The sequence below is a fragment of the Eptesicus fuscus genome, chromosome 7 (assembly GCF_027574615.1).
Source record: "Eptesicus fuscus isolate TK198812 chromosome 7, DD_ASM_mEF_20220401, whole genome shotgun sequence".
Lineage (NCBI taxonomy): Eukaryota > Metazoa > Chordata > Mammalia > Chiroptera > Vespertilionidae > Eptesicus > Eptesicus fuscus.
Window position 1 is genome coordinate 87,418,044 of NC_072479.1, and position 18,318 is coordinate 87,436,361.

Genomic DNA, 18,318 nt, shown 5'->3' on the forward strand with positions numbered 1-18,318 from the left:
TCGGGTTCTTCCCTCCCTCAGCGCTGACCCGGCAGGCAATTTTATGCACAACTTTATGTGGGGCTCTGGTGTCTATGGTACACAATGTACAGCGCGGTCCCCAGAGTTCTTAGAGCAGGAAGCCCCGGGATCTCGGGCCAGGCTTCTCCATGGGGAGTGTGGACCTTGAGGTGCCGTCCTGGGGTGGGGGTGGGGGGGTGACCAGCACTCTTGGGGAGCGAATTCCTCGGGGAGCAATGCCAAACCAAAGGTCCCGCGTGTTCCTCACACCTCTCTGAAAAGACAGGGGATGAAGAGTGAGGCTCAGGGCCCGGCCCTGCCATGGCCCCTGCTCTGGGTCTGCCCTTCTATACCGACCCCTCCCCACCAACCTCCCACCCTGACACTCCCCGCCCCCTCCCCCGCCCTGCCCACTCCATCCTGGCCTGCCTTCCCCTCTGCTCCCTCCCAGGCCACCTTCCCTTCAGCACTTACGATGTGGACAGGGGGGTGTCCAGCCGTATGATGTGGGGCCCACGCATCCTCTGCAATTGGACCCGAGTCAGCTTCCGAGGCCCGCTGTCCCCAGGCTCCGGGACGCCCTCGATCCTTTGGCTGGCCAGCTCCTCCCGGATCTCTCTGAGCATGTCCTCAGCGCTGAGGGGGCCAGGGGAAGGGGTGCAGCGAGGTCTTCGGAAGAGGGGCCCCTCTTCTTCCTCGTCCTCAGAGGACGCCCAGGGGCTTTCCCCAGCAGAGTCAGCGTGGGTTGGGGAGTGTGGGAGCTGCCCCCGAAGCTGGGCCCTATGCAAGGTCTCCACTACCACGTTCCCTCCCACCGAGGTCCCATCTTCTTCCTCCGACCAGGTGGGCGTTTCTCCCCTGGGAAGACTGCTTCCTCTTCGGATAACTTCCCCTGGCAGTTCAGGGGTGCTTCGGCGCTGGGGAGCTTGGGGGTCAGGAGGCTGAGGGCGCAAGGTAATATCCCGGAGGTCCAGGGCGGAGAGGGTGAAGCCAGGGTGCCGCTGAAGGGCCCACGGGCGCAGCCGACTCAGTGGGGAGTGGGACTCCTTGGGGGAGACTGGGATCAGAGTGCTGTAGCCAGAGTCTGAGGTGTCATCTGGTACCGAGGGAATGTCTTCATCCGTGTCATCCGTCACCACCAGGTGGGGGATGATGGTGCAGAACTCAGAATTCCTACAGATTAATGAACGGTCAGAGTCAGATGCTAAGGGGTCAGGTTCAAATCCAGGAAGTATCCCTTGACCACTCCATTCAGAAATGGTGCCTCCTCCAAATTTAATTTGGTATCGCCTTTGCACTGTTTTATCACCTCTAGTTGGACTGTAAGCTCACAACACTTGGTCCAGGTCCTTGTGTCAAGTAGGTGCTCAGGTATTTTCTGGGGGAGGGGGGTTCCTGAGATCTGAGGTTACCCCCGTGATGGCTCTTTTTTCTCCAACCATGCTGCTGAACAGCTGTTTTTAGATGAACCTTTTACACTCTGGGAATTTGGACTAAGCTGGTCCCTACAGCTTCGACTTTCTGCAAATCCCTACCGGCCTTCACTCTCCACCCCCAGCCTGGGAGCCTCTCAGGCAGTTCGCACTTCTTGTGTTTATTTCTTTCAGTCTGCGCCAACCCTAGGCTGGCTGTCCTCCTAGGCTGCCCCAGGAGGCCCTTCACATGGCTGATGCCAACCTGTTCTCCAACCTGTAGCCTGGGTTCCCCAGTCTATTCCTAATTCCCCCGAGCACTGTCATATCATTTTTCAGCCTTTCCTCGTCTCTCCCTCTTTACCTGCAGCCTCCTTACTGTGGGAGAGCTTATGGTCCCTGTGGGTCTTACCTCCCCTCCACGCTGCTCTGAGAGCCCTCTGGGGAAGGCGTGGAGGGCCTGGTGCTCAGAGACTCCTGGTCCCGGTCCCTGTAGAGGGCCAGGAGTTCCCTCTTCTGTTGGACATATTCCTCTGCCTTCAGCTTTTGCAGGGTGACCTGGGATGGGAATACTTCCATTAAGATCCCTGATTATTGTTGGTTAGAGTATTGTCCCGATATGCCAAGGTTGCAGGTTCGATCCTCCATCAGGGCACACACAAGAATCAACCAATGAGTGTATAAATTAGTGGAACAACAAATCAATGTCTCTCTCTCTCTAATAAATTTAAAAAAATATTTAAAATTCTAAAAAAAAAAAATAAATCCTCGATGATTGAGCATTTGCTGTATGCCCGGCACTGGGATAAGTGCTTTACATACATTATCTCATTTAGTCTTCACAACAACTGGATGAGGCAGATATTACTTTTTTACTCCTACTTTGCTACTGAGAAATAGAGACTGAGGTTAGTGACTGCCAAGATCAGGAAGTAAGGAAGTGGGATAGAACCAGGATTTGAACTCTCGAGCAGAAGACCCCCTTTCTTCCATATACAATTCTTCCTGTTTCTCATGCCCCTTGGCAAGCTCTCTCTCTCTCTGGTTTGCCTCCTCCTTCAGGAAGCCCTCCCTGATTGGTGGTGATGGTGGTATAAGTCCTAGGTCCTCAGGTTACTCTTCCTCCTGCCACCAGGATGGGTAGGGGCAGGCTTTGTCCTGGGCTTGGACTCTACTGTTCTTCAGAGATGAAAACAAGACTGTCTCAGAGGTTTGGAAAGAGGATACATTATGTTTTCTGTCTTCCTGCCTCAACGTTTTTATAGAGTCGTCATCAGAATAAAATAGTGACATCTGAGAAGTGGTTTACAGAGCACCTCCACATGCACACAGTCCTTTGAGACACACCATCACCCTTCAAGGTGGAAAAGCATGGATATTAGCCCATTTTACAGATGAGAAAACAAGACTTCGAGAGATGAAGGGATTGCTCAAGGTTGCACAGTAGAGAGAAACAGCACTGGGACTGGGCCTTTCCCTAAGTCCTAGGGCAGTCAGTAATCACGGGCAGCAGAAAGGGTTCAGAGTTGTGAGAGGATAACATCTGCTGGGGGAGGAGGAGGGAAGGCCGAGGAACCGAGGAAAGGCTGAAGGAGGAGGCTTGGTGAAAGGGACTGGCGGCTGCTGGGGGCAGCGCTTGATGTCAGTACTCACTGGATGGCCCATCGTTGTAAAAATACTCAAGTACTTCCATGCTGGTGAGCCAAGGGGTGCTGTCTGAGCCTTCTGTCTCCCTTCCCTAGGACTACCCTGCCCCCCCAAATCCAGCAACTGCAGGGGACAGTTAGCATCCCGCACTGCAGAGGACCTCTAAGACCCGCCCCCTTCCCAATGCTCCACTCTGATTGGCTGGTGCCCATGCCATTCTGGTTGATATAAGCATTTGAATACCTCCCCACTTCAGGTATATCAGGTATAGGAACCAGCAACTAGTCGGTGCCTGGACCTCCCTAAAGCTTCTCAGGAACACAGTGGTTAGGGAGATCAGTACAAGAGGCATATTGGAGAATGGTGAACAGGAATAGGAAAATGACATCAACGACATGAGCTTCTATTTCCAATTCTCCTTGCCCTGGCTCTCCAGTCACAGTCTCCAGAGGGAGAAAGCATTGCGAGGATTCTAAGCGGTCTCATAAGACTTGGTCTGTTGGCCAGAGCAAGGGATGATGGTGCCTGGGAGCAGGAACCCAGCACACCAGGCCAGGGCCTGGGACCTCTCCCTGTCCCTAGCTGTGTGGAGTGTGGGAGGGGCCATTCTGGGGCCTGGGAGCGGCTGGGACAGCCGGCTTGTTCTGCTTAGATGCCAAGCCCTTTTACACTACAAGACCCAAGTTCAATGTTGTGTTTGGGACGTTCAGGATAGGGATAGTGTGTGGAAGAAATGAACTGGAAATGGGGGTGGGGTGTCTGTAAGGAACATCCAATACCAGCATCTCCACTAACCTTGCCCCTGGCCCTGCCCCAGGAAGAAGCAGGGAGGCAGGGACCTCAGACACCAGGGGCAGGGGCTGGGGCTGTTTGAAGGGCCCCCAGCCACCACAAAGCCTCTCCAGTAACCCAGAGGTTTTCTTATCAGGGATAACAGGAAAGACGTGCTGGGGGCAGGGTGGGAAAGGAAGAGGAAATTGGTGCTTGAGCCAGACTGTGACACCCCAGCAGCCGGGAACAGGATGGGGGGGGCTCGCTCAGCACACTCTTCTTCCCTCGCCTGGGCGGGGACCTGACGCCTTGAGAGGAAATGCCTCCTGTCCCGCTGCTCCCGGGGCGGCTCTCAGATCCACCCACTCTCCTTCCAAAGGCCCCCAGATGTTGAGGCAGCTCCCCAGTCAGCATGAGTCCCCAGCACCACTGACCACTCGTCTCATGATGACAATAACAAGCATTAATGGAGCGCCCATTCTGGGCTGGGCTTCAGGCCAGTTTACAAACATAATTCTCTGTCTATTCTGCATGGCAGTTCCCATTGTCACGGCAGTTCCCCAGAGAAACGAAATGACTCCTGTGAGAACACAGATAACCCGAGCTGGGCTCTGCCCCTCCTCTCATTTCTTGGCCTTCATCTCTTTCTGTTCCTGTCACTGGTGTCTTTTCCTCTTCTCATCGCCTAAATATGGGCATTTCCCAAGATTCAGTCTGTCTTCCCTTGAGAAGCTCCTTTTCTCTAAAAGCTTAAGCCACTGTGGGTAGACTCGCCAGAAATAAATCTCCATCTACATTTCTGTGAGGGGGAGAAAAAAATCTGACCCCTGGGGGTTGCTGTAGATCAGCGGTCGGCAAACTCATTAGTCAACAGAGCCAAATATCAACAGTACAACGACTGAAATTTCTTTTGAGAGCCAAATTTTTTAAACTTAAATTTCTTCTAATGCCACTTCTTCAAAATAGACTCGCCCAGGCCGTGGTATTTTGTGGAAGAGCCACACTCAAGGGGCCAAAGAGCCGCACGTGGCTCGCGAGCTGCAGTTTGCTGACCACGGCTGTAGATACTCTACTGCCCTCTGCAGTCTACAGTGACTGATGGGGATGGAGGGGGGGCGGTTCTCTGAGAATCTGCTGTGAGATAACAGCAGGACAAATTAATTTCAAAGCTTCCGGTCTTTGTTTTGCAAAGGGAGGCCGGAGTTTTAGGCATCAGAAGTGACCTCCTTTCCTCTATTAGTCATTAGTGAGACTACCAGGGGCTAAATTATTTTGATAATAAAATGTCAGCACTTTTTGGTGGTCCCTTGGGGGTTCTAAAAGGAGAAGGGGTGGTAGTATTGTCCTGGGACTAGGAACCAAAGGAAAAGGGGAAGGTCCTGCTGGTGGGGTTGGTAAAGAAGGGAGGCTGCCTGCAGGTAAGGGCCCCACCTGCGGTCCTGACAGGCTGGGCTTGTCTCCAGTTTTGTCCTCAGCTCCATTCCTATCCAGCCTTCAGTACAACTCGACTGGCCACTGGAGTGGTGCCGGTTGTCGGCCAGTCCAGCCATGTGTACACTGTGTTTGTGCTGGGGAGAGTGGGATAGAGAGAAGGACCCTGTCACACAGAGAGAGGGAAGTATGAGGGGGCCTGAAGCAGGGCAGCCGGAGACCAGTCACCACTAAAACCCCACACCCAACTGTCCCCCACCCCACACCCAACTCTGTCCCACCCCCCACCCACCCCCCACCCCACACCCAACTCTGTCCCCTACCTCTGCCTTCCTGGGGACTGTCACCATCTTGTTAGGTATTTAAGGAAGTGGCAGCCCACAGGGCTGGAGGACACAATGTCTTGAGGTTCCTCCTTTCACCCTTAATTCATTTCTTCTTCTTCTTTTTTTAATGGCAAAAAAACCCCATATTTATTTTTTACTCTCCCAATTCAGAATTTTTAATACGGTACTTAAACAGAGACTAAGATCTGGTTTTTCTTTCCTCAAATAATCTCTCCATATTATGATACGATATCATAGATAAGATTGCAGAAAGAATGCTTAAAATTATTTAAAAAACAGACTCTTCACATATTCTCAGAAGTTTCAGAAGCCCTAACTGCCTGATGTGCTAATGACAAATCATTGTTATCTATTCATTACAGCAAGCTCTATGAGGAACACTAATTTGACTTAAACACCTTAAAAATAATGAAGTTCCATTCTTTAGAAATAATCTACAATAAGATTTCTTTCCTTGTTCAAAATGCCTCTTCTGTTTTTAAAATTGAGGTGTAATTGACATATAACATGATATTAATTTCAGGTGTACAAGGTAATGACTTAATATATATAAATATGTATTTATATGTAAACTAGAGGCCTGGTACATGAAATTTGTGCACTGGAGTGGGGGGGGTTCCCTCAGCCCAGATTGCGAGAGGGCACAGGCCCAGCCGAGGGACCCCACTGGAGCAGGATTGGGGCCAGGGTGGGATGCAAGAGGTTGGCCAGCAAGGGAGGGACTGTGGGAAGGCTCCAGGGCATGTCTGGCCCATCACACTCAGTCCCAATCAGCTGGACCCCAGCAGCAAGCTAACCTACCCATCAGAGCATCTGCCCCCAGTGGTCAGTGCACATCATAGGGAGCGGTTGAGCGGCCTTAGCATATTATGCTTTGATTGTTTGAACAGCCGACTGGACGACCGGACACTTAGCATATTAGGCTTTTATATAGGATCTACACTAATGAAAGAGAAACATGCAAATTGACTGTCACGTCATGACACCCATCAGCCAATCAGGAGTGAGTATGCAAATTAGCAGGACAAAGATGACGTCGGCCACAGACCAGCCAGAGTGAGTGGGAGGCTTGGGTTGCTCCTGGCAACGAAGGAAACCAAACTTCCTGCCCACCCAGGCTGGCTGCTGAAGGAGTGGCCTGTGGGCGGTGGACATGGAGCCAGCCTGGGCACGTGGGAGGCTTGGGTCGCTGTCGCTCGTGCTGACTGTTGAGTGAGGGGCCTGCAAATGGCCCTCAGCCCCTTACCCAGGCTGGCCACACCCCCATGGGGTGAGGGTCCCTGCTGGGGGGCGTGGCCAGCCTGCAAACAGCCATCAGCCCCTCACCAAGACTGGCCAGGCACCCCAGTGGGGACCCCCACCCTGAAGGGGGCATGGCTGGCCTGAAAACTGCCCCAGCCCCTCGCCCAGGCCAGCACCATCCCCAGTGGGGTCCCCCACCCCACTGGGGGCGTGGCTGGCTTGCAAACCAGCACAAGCCACTTGCCCAGGCTGCCCCGCCCCCCAAAGGAACCCCCACCCTGATCTGGGACACTTCAGGGTAAACCAGCCGGCCCCCATCCGTGTACCAGGCCTCTATCTATACTAATAAAAGGGTAATATGCTAATTAGACTGGGAGACCTTCCAGGAGACCTTCCAGACATTCTTCTGGACAAAGCCATGGTGGTGGGGCCGAGGTAGAGGTGGTTAGGGGCCAAGAGGGGAGGGCAGTTGTGGGTGATTAGGCTGGTGGGAGGGTAGTTGGGGGTGAGCAGACCAGCAGGGATGGGCAGTTGGGGGCAAGCAGGCTGTCAGTGGGGGTCAGTTGGGGGTGATCAGGCCAGTGGGGAGGGCAGGTGGGGGTGAGCAGGCCTGCAGGGGGGGCAGTTGGGGGTGATCATGCTGGAGGGAGGGGAGTTGGGGGCGAGCAGGCCAGCAGGCAGAGTGGTTAGGGGCAATCAGGCAGGCAGGCAGGTGAGTGGTTAGGAGCCAGCAGTCCCGGATTGCGAGAGGGATGTCTGACTGCCGGTTTAGGCCCGATCCGGCAGTCGGACATCCCTTGAGGGGTCCCAGATTGGAGAGGGTGCAGGCCGGGCTGAGGGACACCCCTCCCGTGCATGAATTTCGTGCACCGGGCCACTAGTATATAATGAAATGATCACCACACTAAGTCTAGTTAACATCCATCACCATACATTGTTAGAAAAAATTTCTTCTTGTGATAAGAACTTTTAAGATTTACTCTCTTAGCAACTTTCATAGTTCACCCTCATTTCTCACCTAAACTCAGGTCTGTGTTTCCATGTTTCCACAAGCCTCCAAGATGCCTCCCCTGGGCTGTCTCCCACTGATGTATTTCCAAAGTGCTTCTGTTTAAAACTGAATATTGCTACCCTAGGAAACAACTCCCAGGAAACAACAACTAAACAAACAGGTTTCCCTTTCTAAGGATTCATTTCTGTCAGGGCACCAGAGCCAAAGTAGTCTTCCATACAGGAACCCCAGGGAGCAACCATCCTTGGTCTCTGTGGAAGGGTTACAGAGCTGTGACCATGCATTTGCTTAATCGGAATGACCTTGGAATCTTCTCTGTGAAGCCAGGATTGCCATAAGTAATAACAGTATATCCATTTGCAGTCAAAGAAATGGAAGCTCACCCAAGATGACCCAGTTGGTGAGAGGTATAACTGGTGTTTGAGCCTAGATGTTCATGCATTCAGGGTAGGCTTTTAACCAGTTTCCCTAAGGCTCACCTATTTCTTCCTCTCTTCCCACCTTTTTTTTTTGGCAACGTGTCCCAAAGACCATGGCATTAAATAAACTTCAATATTTCACACCCAAACTAGCAAAGTAAATCTCCTGCCACCAATCTTCCCCTCCACCAGCCCACCTGTCACTGGCACCTTACAATTCAAGACAAAGACAAAAAACACACTGATTTCACCATGGCATTCCTGGCTCAAGAATCTATAGTGGTTCTCTCTCATCAACCCAATTCAGTTCAATCTCATCCAGTCCACCCTCTTCTGTAGCTCTTGGGGGTCTGATAGAGCGTGGCCTCTCAATCACCAGCTCACATAAACCCTTTGCTCCAGACTCAGACACACAAGTCAATGCCCCCAAACAAATCCCACCCAAGTGCTCCCTTGATTCTTCTGTTCACGATCTTCCCTGTCCTTTAAGTCTGGCTCCACTCCTCACACTACTTTGGTCATTCTGCTCCTGCAGTGGGTTGAACAGTAGCCTAGATTTGTCTAGGTCCTGCGAATGTGACCTTATTTGCAAAGAGTGTGCAAAGATCCTAAGTTAAGGACCATCCTGGATTTAGGGTGGGCTCTAAATGTAATGGCTGGTGTCATGAGAGACATGAGAGGGAAATTTGGACAGAGGCAGAGAATAGAGAAGCCAAGGAACAGCTGGAAGCTGGAAGGAGCAAGGAAGGGTTGTCCCCTAGGACCTTGGAGAGAAAGTGTGGCCCCTTGGTTTCCAACTTCTGGCCTCCAGAACTGGGAAAGAACACGTTTCTGCTACCTTAAGTTGCCCCGTTTGTGATGCCAGTACAGCTCCATTTGGCTCTGCCTTCTGAACCCTTCTAGCTTTAATCACCTACATCTGCCCACGTCACTTTCAGCACCTTCAGTGGTTCCCTGTCATCTGAAGGACAAAGTTCAAGTTCCTTACGTGGCATGGGAGATGGGCAAGCTGGCGGGGCCTGCCTCCCAGCCTCTCTGCCGCTGTGCCTGCCTGTGCTTTATGTCCTGTTGATACGAACTCCCAGGCTGGTGCGTCTCTCAACACACACAGCTGTTTCATATCTCTGACCTTTGCACATTCCGTGTCTCCATTTGAAATACCTTTCCTTCCTACCCTGTTTCCCTGAACACTCCTAGATATTCCTAGATATTCCCCCAAACAGAGCTCAGATAAGGGTTCCTCTGTGAAGGCTTCTCAGCGCACCCTCCCCCTCATCTGTCCCCTTCCTAGCCAACCCACCAGGCAGAACGAATTATTCCCTTCTGGGGTGAGTTCCATTACGTATGCATGTTTCTATAGTCATACACTAACTTGTCTAGCTAGGCTGCCCTGCACATTCCTTGAGGGCAGAAACAGTGTTTTACTGCTTTCTGATTGCCCAGCACCGAGCTGGTGCCTGCAGCCAGCAAGGGCCCCATTCATGTCTGTTGATTGGAGGCTGAAGTTCAGAAGTAAATTGTTTCAAGGTGTAGAAACTTCTAGGGGATGCCATCTTTGGCTCTCCGGGGGACTGGCATAGCAGGTGGCTCAAGGGGCTCTTCCTTTCTCTCATGATGGTCAAGGATAGTCCAGGCTGTGTCTCCCTCCTGATGACAGTCTGAGTCTCCATCAACTCCAGCCTCTCTCTCTCTTCCTCCTCCCCTCTGTGCTCCAGTTTTTGAGTTCCAGGGGCCCTATCCTGGCACCCACATACCTGGGCCTGCTGGGTCTTCTCCAGCCACTGGGCACGGTCTGCAGCGCTGGGACAGTGCACGATGAGGGCATTGGAGACGCACTGGAAGTCAGTGAGGTGGATCACCAGGAAGCTGCCTGGGTGGGGGAGAAGGCCTGCTTCAAGGGCTGGACTGTTTTGGAACCCCATCCTGTCTCCTCTTTCCCCCTGCCAAGAGGAAAGGGGAGGGACAAAGTCCCCGAAGGGGAGACATACTAGGGTCCCGGAGTGGTTGGCACACAAGCTTCTCCAGCATGAAGGGGGGGCGGATAACCTTGGCTTTGTCTGCCCTGCGTTGAGGCTTGGTCACCAGGAGCACGTCAGAGAAGAGGAACAGGTACACATCCAGCTGGGGGCGTGTGTAGGAGAAAGAGGCCAGGTCAGCTGGAGCGGTCAGGGGAAAGGGCGGGACAGGGACTGGACTCATGCATGAATGTGCACCTGTGGGTGCTCATGCATGAGTGTGCACATGTGGGTGCGCACATACACAAGGACAAGTGTACATTGTGGAATGCTAGGGCTGGAGAGGGTGTCAGCTTGGCCCCTTCTCTCACTTTACAGCCAGGGAAAGTGGCTGATTCAGGGTCATACAAACAATCAGAGCTGTAGCCAGAACCATGTCCTCTTCCCCATACACACACAGAAGTGACCCAGTCACACACATACACACACACACACACACACACACACACACACACACACACACATCCCTCTCCTATTTTTATCTTATATGACTTATCCTTCCTCCCATCATCTCTCCTTTCTCTTCAATCCATCTCTCATCTTCTCTGCTCCCACCCATGCTCCCTCACCTTCCCTTCTCGCCCCTCCTTCACTCTCGCAGGCCCCTCCAGCAGCAGCTGCCTGGTGTGCTCAGGAGCAACCCCCAGCATGGGGGACATCAGGTCCAGGTTGGAGAAAGGACGCAGGTTCTGAGGGACACAGAGAGGAGAGGGTCAGGGGACTGGATAGGACTCCTGTGTACCTCCTGGCCAAGATGGGTCTTTGTTCTGTCACCAGCACTGGCTCTTTCCATCTGTCCTCCATTCTCCGCTTGGAGGGAGAGGAAAGTATTTCAGGGCCTTTTTTCTACTCTTTTGATCTCTGCCCCTGGGACCCTCACCACCAGGAAGGAATGATGGGCACACCCCTCTGTGGCACCTCCACCCCTTCCCCTCCCAGGCCTCCACTGCATCTACTTTCCTGGGGACCTTGCTTTCTCTGAGCCTCCTTCCCTCTCTCACCTTCTCCATCTCCTCACTGGATGGCTCCAGCACCTCGTAGGGCCCAATGCGCTGGGCTGCCGCCACCAAGCTCTCCTGATCTTCGCCCTGACGGACCTGCTTGTTGATGTGTCGCAGGAAAGACTCCACAGCTGTTATCTAGGTGAGGGTGGGGTGTGGCAGGAGGGGCAGCTCAGCTCCAGACCCTGTACACCCCACCCAACCAATGGCATCTACAGCCTCCTTACAGTCTGGCTGGTCAGTGCCACATTGTCACGTACATTCAAGAAAAGAGACCCTTGCCCTAGCTAGTTTGGCTCAGTGGATAGAGCGTCAGCCTGTGGACTGAAGGGTCCCAGGTTCGATTCCAGTCAAGGGCACATGCCTGGGTTGTGGGCTCGATCCCCACTAGGGGGTATGCAGAAGGCAGCTGATCAATGAGTCTCTCTCATTATTGATGTTTCTATCTCTCTCTCCTTCTCCCTTCCTCTCTGAAATCAATAAAAATATATTTTAAAAAAGAAAAAGAAAAGAGACCCTCAAGAATTCCTGGAGGACAGCTCCCCCACACCAGCCTCCAACTCCCAGGGTACTGACCCTGCCAGGCCACCTACCATGCCGTTCAAAGCCTGGCGGGCTTGTGCCTCAGGGGTCCTCTTGAGCACGGCCTGTAGCAGCAGTGGGTACTTGGTGATGCGCTGGTGGGGCTTGATGAGTAAGTCACCCAGCATCTGCCTCCCTGAGCGCTTGTGCTTCTCACACCACTGCCAGGGAAGGTGGGTAGGGGGTCAGCAGTCTGCCCCATCCTAGTTGATGGACTCAGCTTTGGGCCCAGCTGGAGATCGGGGGTGGTGGGTAGAGGGGAATCCAGTTGTCTAGGGTCCGCCCATCTCCCTTCCTGCCACCCCCTGTCCCACCTGCACGAAGGTACGGAAGAGAGGGTTATTGTCTTGCTGCTCCCGGGCGTAAGCCATGGTCTGCTTCACTCTCAGGCAGTACTGGACATAGGGCTGGAACCTCTGGCTGATCTAGAGGGACGGGGGAGGGGAGTGAGCAGGCAGGGAAAGAAGGTCATGAGATACAGGTTTTGACTTCAGAGCATGGGGATCAGGGCATACAGGGTAGGGTGGGGGGTGGAGAAAGCCTCTCATAGATCCGTAGTCCAGCTCCTGCCAATGCCTACCTCCCATGACTGCCATCCCTTCTCTCTGGAGTCCAAGGAGGAGTTGAGGACCTGAGAGGCCGACCTACTGCTGCTCTCTGAGCTCCTGTCCACCGCCCCTGCCTGCCCTGCTGCTCTGAATTCACTCCTGCCATCAATAATTCATCCGGAACGTTTTCAGGACATGCAGATCCCATTTCACCTGGCAGGGGGGTGGTGATCTGAGGCTGGCCCAGAAGCCCTGTCCTGTGGAAGGGGGCCACCTATGGCTCCCAGGAGATTGTCTCCCCAACTCACTATCCCATTCCTTCCAACTCTGCAAGGCCCACATCTTCCTGGTTGGAGAAAACTGGGAAAGTCTAATCCTGGGCCTCTTTCTTTCTCATGTCATACTTCTTCATGCTCCAGGTACCCTGGTGGCCTTTTACACCCCTCACCCAGGCCCCATTCTTGCTCCCAGCTGTTTGTCAGTGGATCTCTGTCTAAGAAGTAAGATGTTATAGTTGATAAGAGCTTAGGTGTAACTCTTTCCTGAGACAGCTGCATTTTCACGTCATACTTAAGGGTCTCCAGAAGCCCAAAGAACCTCTGGGACAGAGGTCATACTTGTCAAGTGAAGGGCAGGAGGTGAAGTGATATTTTGGGGAAGGGGCTGTGCCCTAGGACGCCCTCAAGTCATGGAAGGATTCCAGTTGTGAAGACATGCCCTGCAGACAGGACCCCTGGGCTCTCCCAGTCCCGCTTCATCCAACCCTTCACTATGCCTCACCGCCAGGAAGCCGTCCTGCAGGCTGACAGGGTCCAGAGGCTGGCCAGAGGCTCGAGTCTTCCCCAGGGTAGGCCCCAGCACCTCTTCCCAAAAGTTCCGGTGGGTTCGAATCAGGCTGGGGACATTTCCGAATAGGGCCTCGGCTGACACCTGGAAGAGGGAGCAGGATTTAGCAGCATGCCTTGGCAGGTCACCGACAGGCAACATTGGCCATGGACAAGCAAGAACTGCTAAGCTTGGATGGTGGGGAGTGGGATGGGACCTGTGGCCTGCTTGGGGTCTAGACCAAGAAGGGGAGTAGGGAGGGCAGGTGGTGTCCTAGAAAGTGGAAATTCAGATGGGGCAGCCTAGAGGGCTCTCTGTGATCCCTCCAATCCTACTCCCCACTCCTCGGGCTCAGAGCTTTGGATGTACCAGACTCCCCTCCTGAGCTCCCACTTACTTCTGTCAGCAGTCCTACTCGCTGCAAGTTCAGCAAACCAGCGGCTAGGAGCTAGATGAAGGGAGAGATGAGGGTCTCAGCACCTGGCTTCTTCCTCTCAGGACCCCAGCCTAGCCCTTTAATGCATCCCCACCCCTCAACTTCAGTACTGCCAACCTCTCTCCCAGGATCCTGGGAAGGTCTCAAATCAGGGGGATCTCTTGGTATCCTGCCCCTCCTCCCCCCAGCAACCCTGCTCCTCTGGTCTTGGGAGGATCAGAGAAAATGTAAGGGAGATGGGTATATGGCTGAGGATGGGGCCAGGGATGGGACTGAGGGAGGCTCACATCGGTCATGATCTTGAGCTTTCGTATGTAGATCAGTTCTGTGGTCAGTAGCTCCCAGAGTGCTTCCTGTTGGTGGCAAAGCTCCCGGCTCATCTCCTGGGATGGGAGTGGGGCTGGTTCAGTTGGGGAACAGTGAAAAGAACAGAACAGCAGCTACTATTTGTTATGCTACTGGATTTACTTCATAGATGACATTTTTTGTTGTTGTTAATCCTCACCTGAGTATATTTTTTTCCCACTGAATTTTAGAGAGAGTGGAAGGGAAGGAAGGAGGAAAGGGAAAGAGAGAGAGAGAGAGAGAGAAACATCAATGTTAGAGATATTGGTTGCCTCCTGCACACAGCTTGACTGGAGCCAGGAATTGAAGCTGCAACCCAGGTACATGCCCTTGATTGAGAATTGAACCCAAGACCCTTCAGTGCATGGGTCTATGCTCTAACCACTGATTCCACCAGTCAGGGCTTATAGATGACCTTTTAATCTTTAAACCAAACCTCCAGTGTATAGGTGTCATCCCCATTTTACAGATGAGGCGACTAAGGCTCAGTGCGGTTTGCTGTCATGACCAAGGTCTCACAAGTAAGTGACAGAGTTTGGATTTGAACCTAGAGCAGTGATTCCCAACCTTTTTTTGGCCATGCCCCACCTAACCATCTCTAAAATCCTGATTCCAACCCCCCCCCCCCCGATGACATATAATTCCTATTATTCAAAAAGTGAATTTCTATTTATGTGGAGGAAGCCTAAAAGGCCATTATCTTGGTCTAAACAAGCTTCCAAAGAACATGGCATCCATGAAAGAGAAAAATAAAAGAACAAAAGGGCAGTTGAAGTATGGAGGAAGAAATCACTAAGAAATAGTTTAAAAAAATTATATGTAGTGTTATGGAAAAATAGCAAATAAAGTTTCAAAATATATAATAGAGAACTGAAATGCATAAATATGTCACTATATAGTTATTTTTTAATTTTTAAAGAATATATTTTTACTTATTTCAGAGAGGAAGGGAGAGGGAGAGAGAGATAGAAACACCAATGATAAGAGAGAATCATTGATTGGCTGCCTCCTGCACGCCCCACACTGGGATTGAGCCCACAACCTGGGCATGTGCCCTGACTGGGAATCGAATCATGACCTCCTGGTTCATAGGTTGATGCTCAACCACTGAGCCATGCCAGTTGAGCTCACTATATACTTATATACTGTAGACGAAGCCCCTAGAACCACAAGAAATGCAAAAAATTCACTGTTTATAACTCATTCTCAAATTGCCCCCCTTAAAAATAAAATTGTCCCCCTGTGGGGCGTGTATCCCACATTGGGAACTGCTAACCTAGAGTAAGATCTCTCCACTTTCCCCACATGACCCGAGGCCTTTCCCTTGGGAAAAGACAGAGGGGAGATATGTGTCCTTGTGTCTGTAACCCCATGGGAACAGACATTATGTTACAGGCCCACCTTGTGCCCAGGCACCAGCTCCTTCCAGGACTTCTCAATGGTCAGATCACTGTCGCTGCCCTTTCCTATCTCCCAGTGCTGCCGGTCCTCAGGGGGCAGGCGGGGCATCCCAAACATGCTGAATGTATACAGCCTCCTCTCCAGCTCTTGGGCTTTGTTGACTTCCTGGTGGATTTGAAAAAGGGATTAGTTGTGGCCACAGCCCAACAGCCCAGGGAGGGCTCTTTGTGTGTGTGTGTGTGTGTGTGTGTGTGTGTGTGTGTGTGTTTGTGTGTGTGTATGGAAGCCTAGGGGACAGGGATCAACCCCTGCTAGGCTTACAGGGGCAAGGGTGCACTGGCACATGGATGGAGAGGCACTTTGGATTGCAGAAAGGTCACTGGACAGAGGGGTCTGACCTGGGCTCCCTGACCATAAAGGTACCTTCCAGGGGTCTCTTGAGACAGAACCCTTTAGCGGGACCTTCAGGGGGAGACCAGAACAGGACTTAAGAAACCAGAGGTCTCAGGCAGCATTTTGACCATAATGTGGACATTTTTATGAGGCAGCATAGCTTAGAGATGTATCCCTGGGAAGGACTCCATACAGGGCCAGTGGCTTATTGGAGGGGCTGCCTGAGCTCTCGGCTCTAATATCTCTGGAGGACATCACAGCTTGGGTTGTGAGCGTGGCAATGGGAAGAGAGGGACCCCTTACCTTGAGTTTGGGGGAGTGAGGTGGGCCAGCCCCAAAGGGGCTTCCAAGCCTTTTCTCAGACTCTGGTTCTCGAAACCTCATGGGAGACAGGATTCGGGTCTGGCCAGAGCCCTTGGCAAAGGGAACATAGTCCTGGAGACGTAGGCGATTGGGATCCTGGGGGAAGAGCAAGGAAAGGTCAGGGGGTGTCTCCCTTCCCCCAGAAGTCCTAGGGAGGGAGTGGGGGCCAGGCCCTCACCTGTGCAAGCTGAACTGACTCACTTCTCCCCTCAAACCAGTTTGGTGTGAGCCGCTCCTGCCCTGAGTCACAGTGGCTGCTGCCAGGGAGGCCAAGTGGGTTGGGCAGGGACATGCCAAGCTGGCTCCTTGAGTGAGCCCAGGGCAGAAGCAGGGCCTCCTGCAGAGCAGCACACAGGTGCGCACATGCCTGGGCCCTGGTGTGTGTCCTCCCCATGTCTGCCCACTCACGTGTGCGCTCCCCGCACCTTAGGCTTGCATGCACAATGCACGGTGCACACTACATCTGGGTCCCTCTCAGCTTCTCTGGTTTGGGAACAGCCTCCCTGACACGTGGGGATGAGGGCACACACATGTGTGGCTCCTCCCCAGGGGCATGCAGCCTGGGTCCCATCCCGTGGGGGCAGCTGCCCTTCCGTGTGAGAGGCTGAGGCCGTGGCCACAAATCTCCTCCTGGACAGGCCTGGTCACATTCCTTGATTGGCCTGTGGTTGGATTTACTCCACAGACTTCCTATTCTGCCTTTCCGCCCTCAGCCTGGGAGAACTCCCAGCTGTCCTCCCTGTCTCCTAGGGACACATCTTCCTCCAGTACTGCTGGGGATACCCCCAACGGGAAGCAGAACTGCTCTCAAGGTGGAGGGAACCGTGGAGGCGGAGGGAAAGACCGCTGGCCACCACACCCCTTTCCTTGGTCAGCACTGGAGGCTGGAGGGAAGCCTGGAGGCGGAGGGAAAGACCGCTGGCCACCACACCCCTTTCCTTGGTCAGCACTGGAGGCAGGCCAGGAGGGTGGAGCCAGGGTGGAGCTAGGGAGCCCCCACACCCCTCCCCACTTTCAGAGTAGGGGCACTCTGAACCTTTGCTCTTCCTCCAGCCCTGACTCAGAGCCCGCAGGCTCCTCCCAGGAGAAGTGGGAGTCTGGGAGGTGCCATCCCCAGGGCTTGGCGAAGTTCCCCAGCTCCCTGACTCGGACCTGTCTAACAGCACCTCCTCTGAGGGCCTGGCACCCCTGGCTCTCTGCCTCGAGTGCCCCATCTGTCTGGGATGGGTGTAGAGTCCTGGGAGCCTGGCCCAGCACTGCCTCCCTCAATCTTTCCCAACCCAGGAGAGAAGGTAGGGTGAGGGATAGGAAGAGAGCAGCCCACGGACCGGTAAAAGGCAGAGGCCTGAAAGCCTGGGCATCCTCCCATCTGCCCCACCCAGGTCACCTTTGGGGCACGACCTGGACTCACCAGCACGAGGCCTCTTCGGGCATAGAGGTTGCTGCCAGGACTCTGGGCAGAAGCCCGATGCTGGCCCCCATACGTCTCAATGCGGGACTCCACAAGTCCTCGGAGGGGACGCTCATCTGGGGGACCAAAAGATTGCATCCCTTCTCTCCCAGGTCACCGCCACAGGTTCATAGTTCCAAGGTCCAGGAGAAAGGGGTCCCCTGAGTCTGCAAAGAGAAAATGAATGGGAGGGCCAGCCTTGATCAGTGGGTGGCACTAGACCCGAGACCAAGGTGATGGAGGTGGGGAGGGGAGGAGGATGGAGGGTCAAGGGCTTGGTCACTTGTTGGGAGAGCATGGCTGCCTCATCTCTGACTTGGTGGGTGTGGGGAATGCCCCTCTTGCTGGTTAGAAAGCCCCTTGGAACCATACTTCCTCCACATGTGTGACGTTTGGCGTCTAAGCTCCCACACCGGCCTCAGATGAGGCTGTAGTTCTGAGAGGAGTTGGGCGCAAGGGCGACAGACAAGTCCCCAGTTTCCTGGATGCCCCCAGGTGGGGGGATTCCCCTTGCACCCAGTTACAGCTTCCCTTTCCCCATAGCAGCCTGCACGGAGGTCATGTGAGAGAGGACAGGAGACTGCCTGGACCTGTCACCTGTTTTTGTACAACCTGCCAGCTAAGAATGCTTTTTACATGTTTAAACAGATGGGAAAAAAATTAAAAATACGATTTCAT

General features: G+C 53.3%; 1 protein-coding gene across 2 annotated transcripts; it reads right to left on the minus strand.

Moving 5' to 3' along the window:
* Positions 1-45: 45 nt before the first annotated feature.
* PLEKHG6 (pleckstrin homology and RhoGEF domain containing G6) lies at positions 46-17,796 on the minus strand. Of its 2 annotated transcripts, XM_054719360.1 has the most exons (16): positions 17,602-17,796; positions 16,131-16,286; positions 15,435-15,599; positions 13,976-14,071; positions 13,650-13,700; positions 13,208-13,357; positions 12,194-12,304; positions 11,891-12,040; positions 11,298-11,435; positions 10,866-10,985; positions 10,270-10,402; positions 10,036-10,151; positions 3,855-4,006; positions 2,760-2,766; positions 1,825-1,970; positions 471-1,173 (listed from the first exon to the last, which is right to left on the minus strand). In XM_054719360.1, the coding sequence occupies exons 1-16, from the start codon at positions 17,737-17,739 to the stop codon at positions 471-473; spliced, it is 2,532 nt and encodes an 843-aa protein (XP_054575335.1). In that variant the 5' UTR covers positions 17,740-17,796. The 2 variants fall into 2 exon arrangements, with proteins under 2 accessions (XP_008143037.3, XP_054575335.1); XM_008144815.3 differs by lacking the exons at positions 2,760-2,766; positions 3,855-4,006 and adding an exon at positions 46-274 and having other exon boundaries at positions 475-1,173.
* Positions 17,797-18,318: the final 522 nt, after the last annotated feature.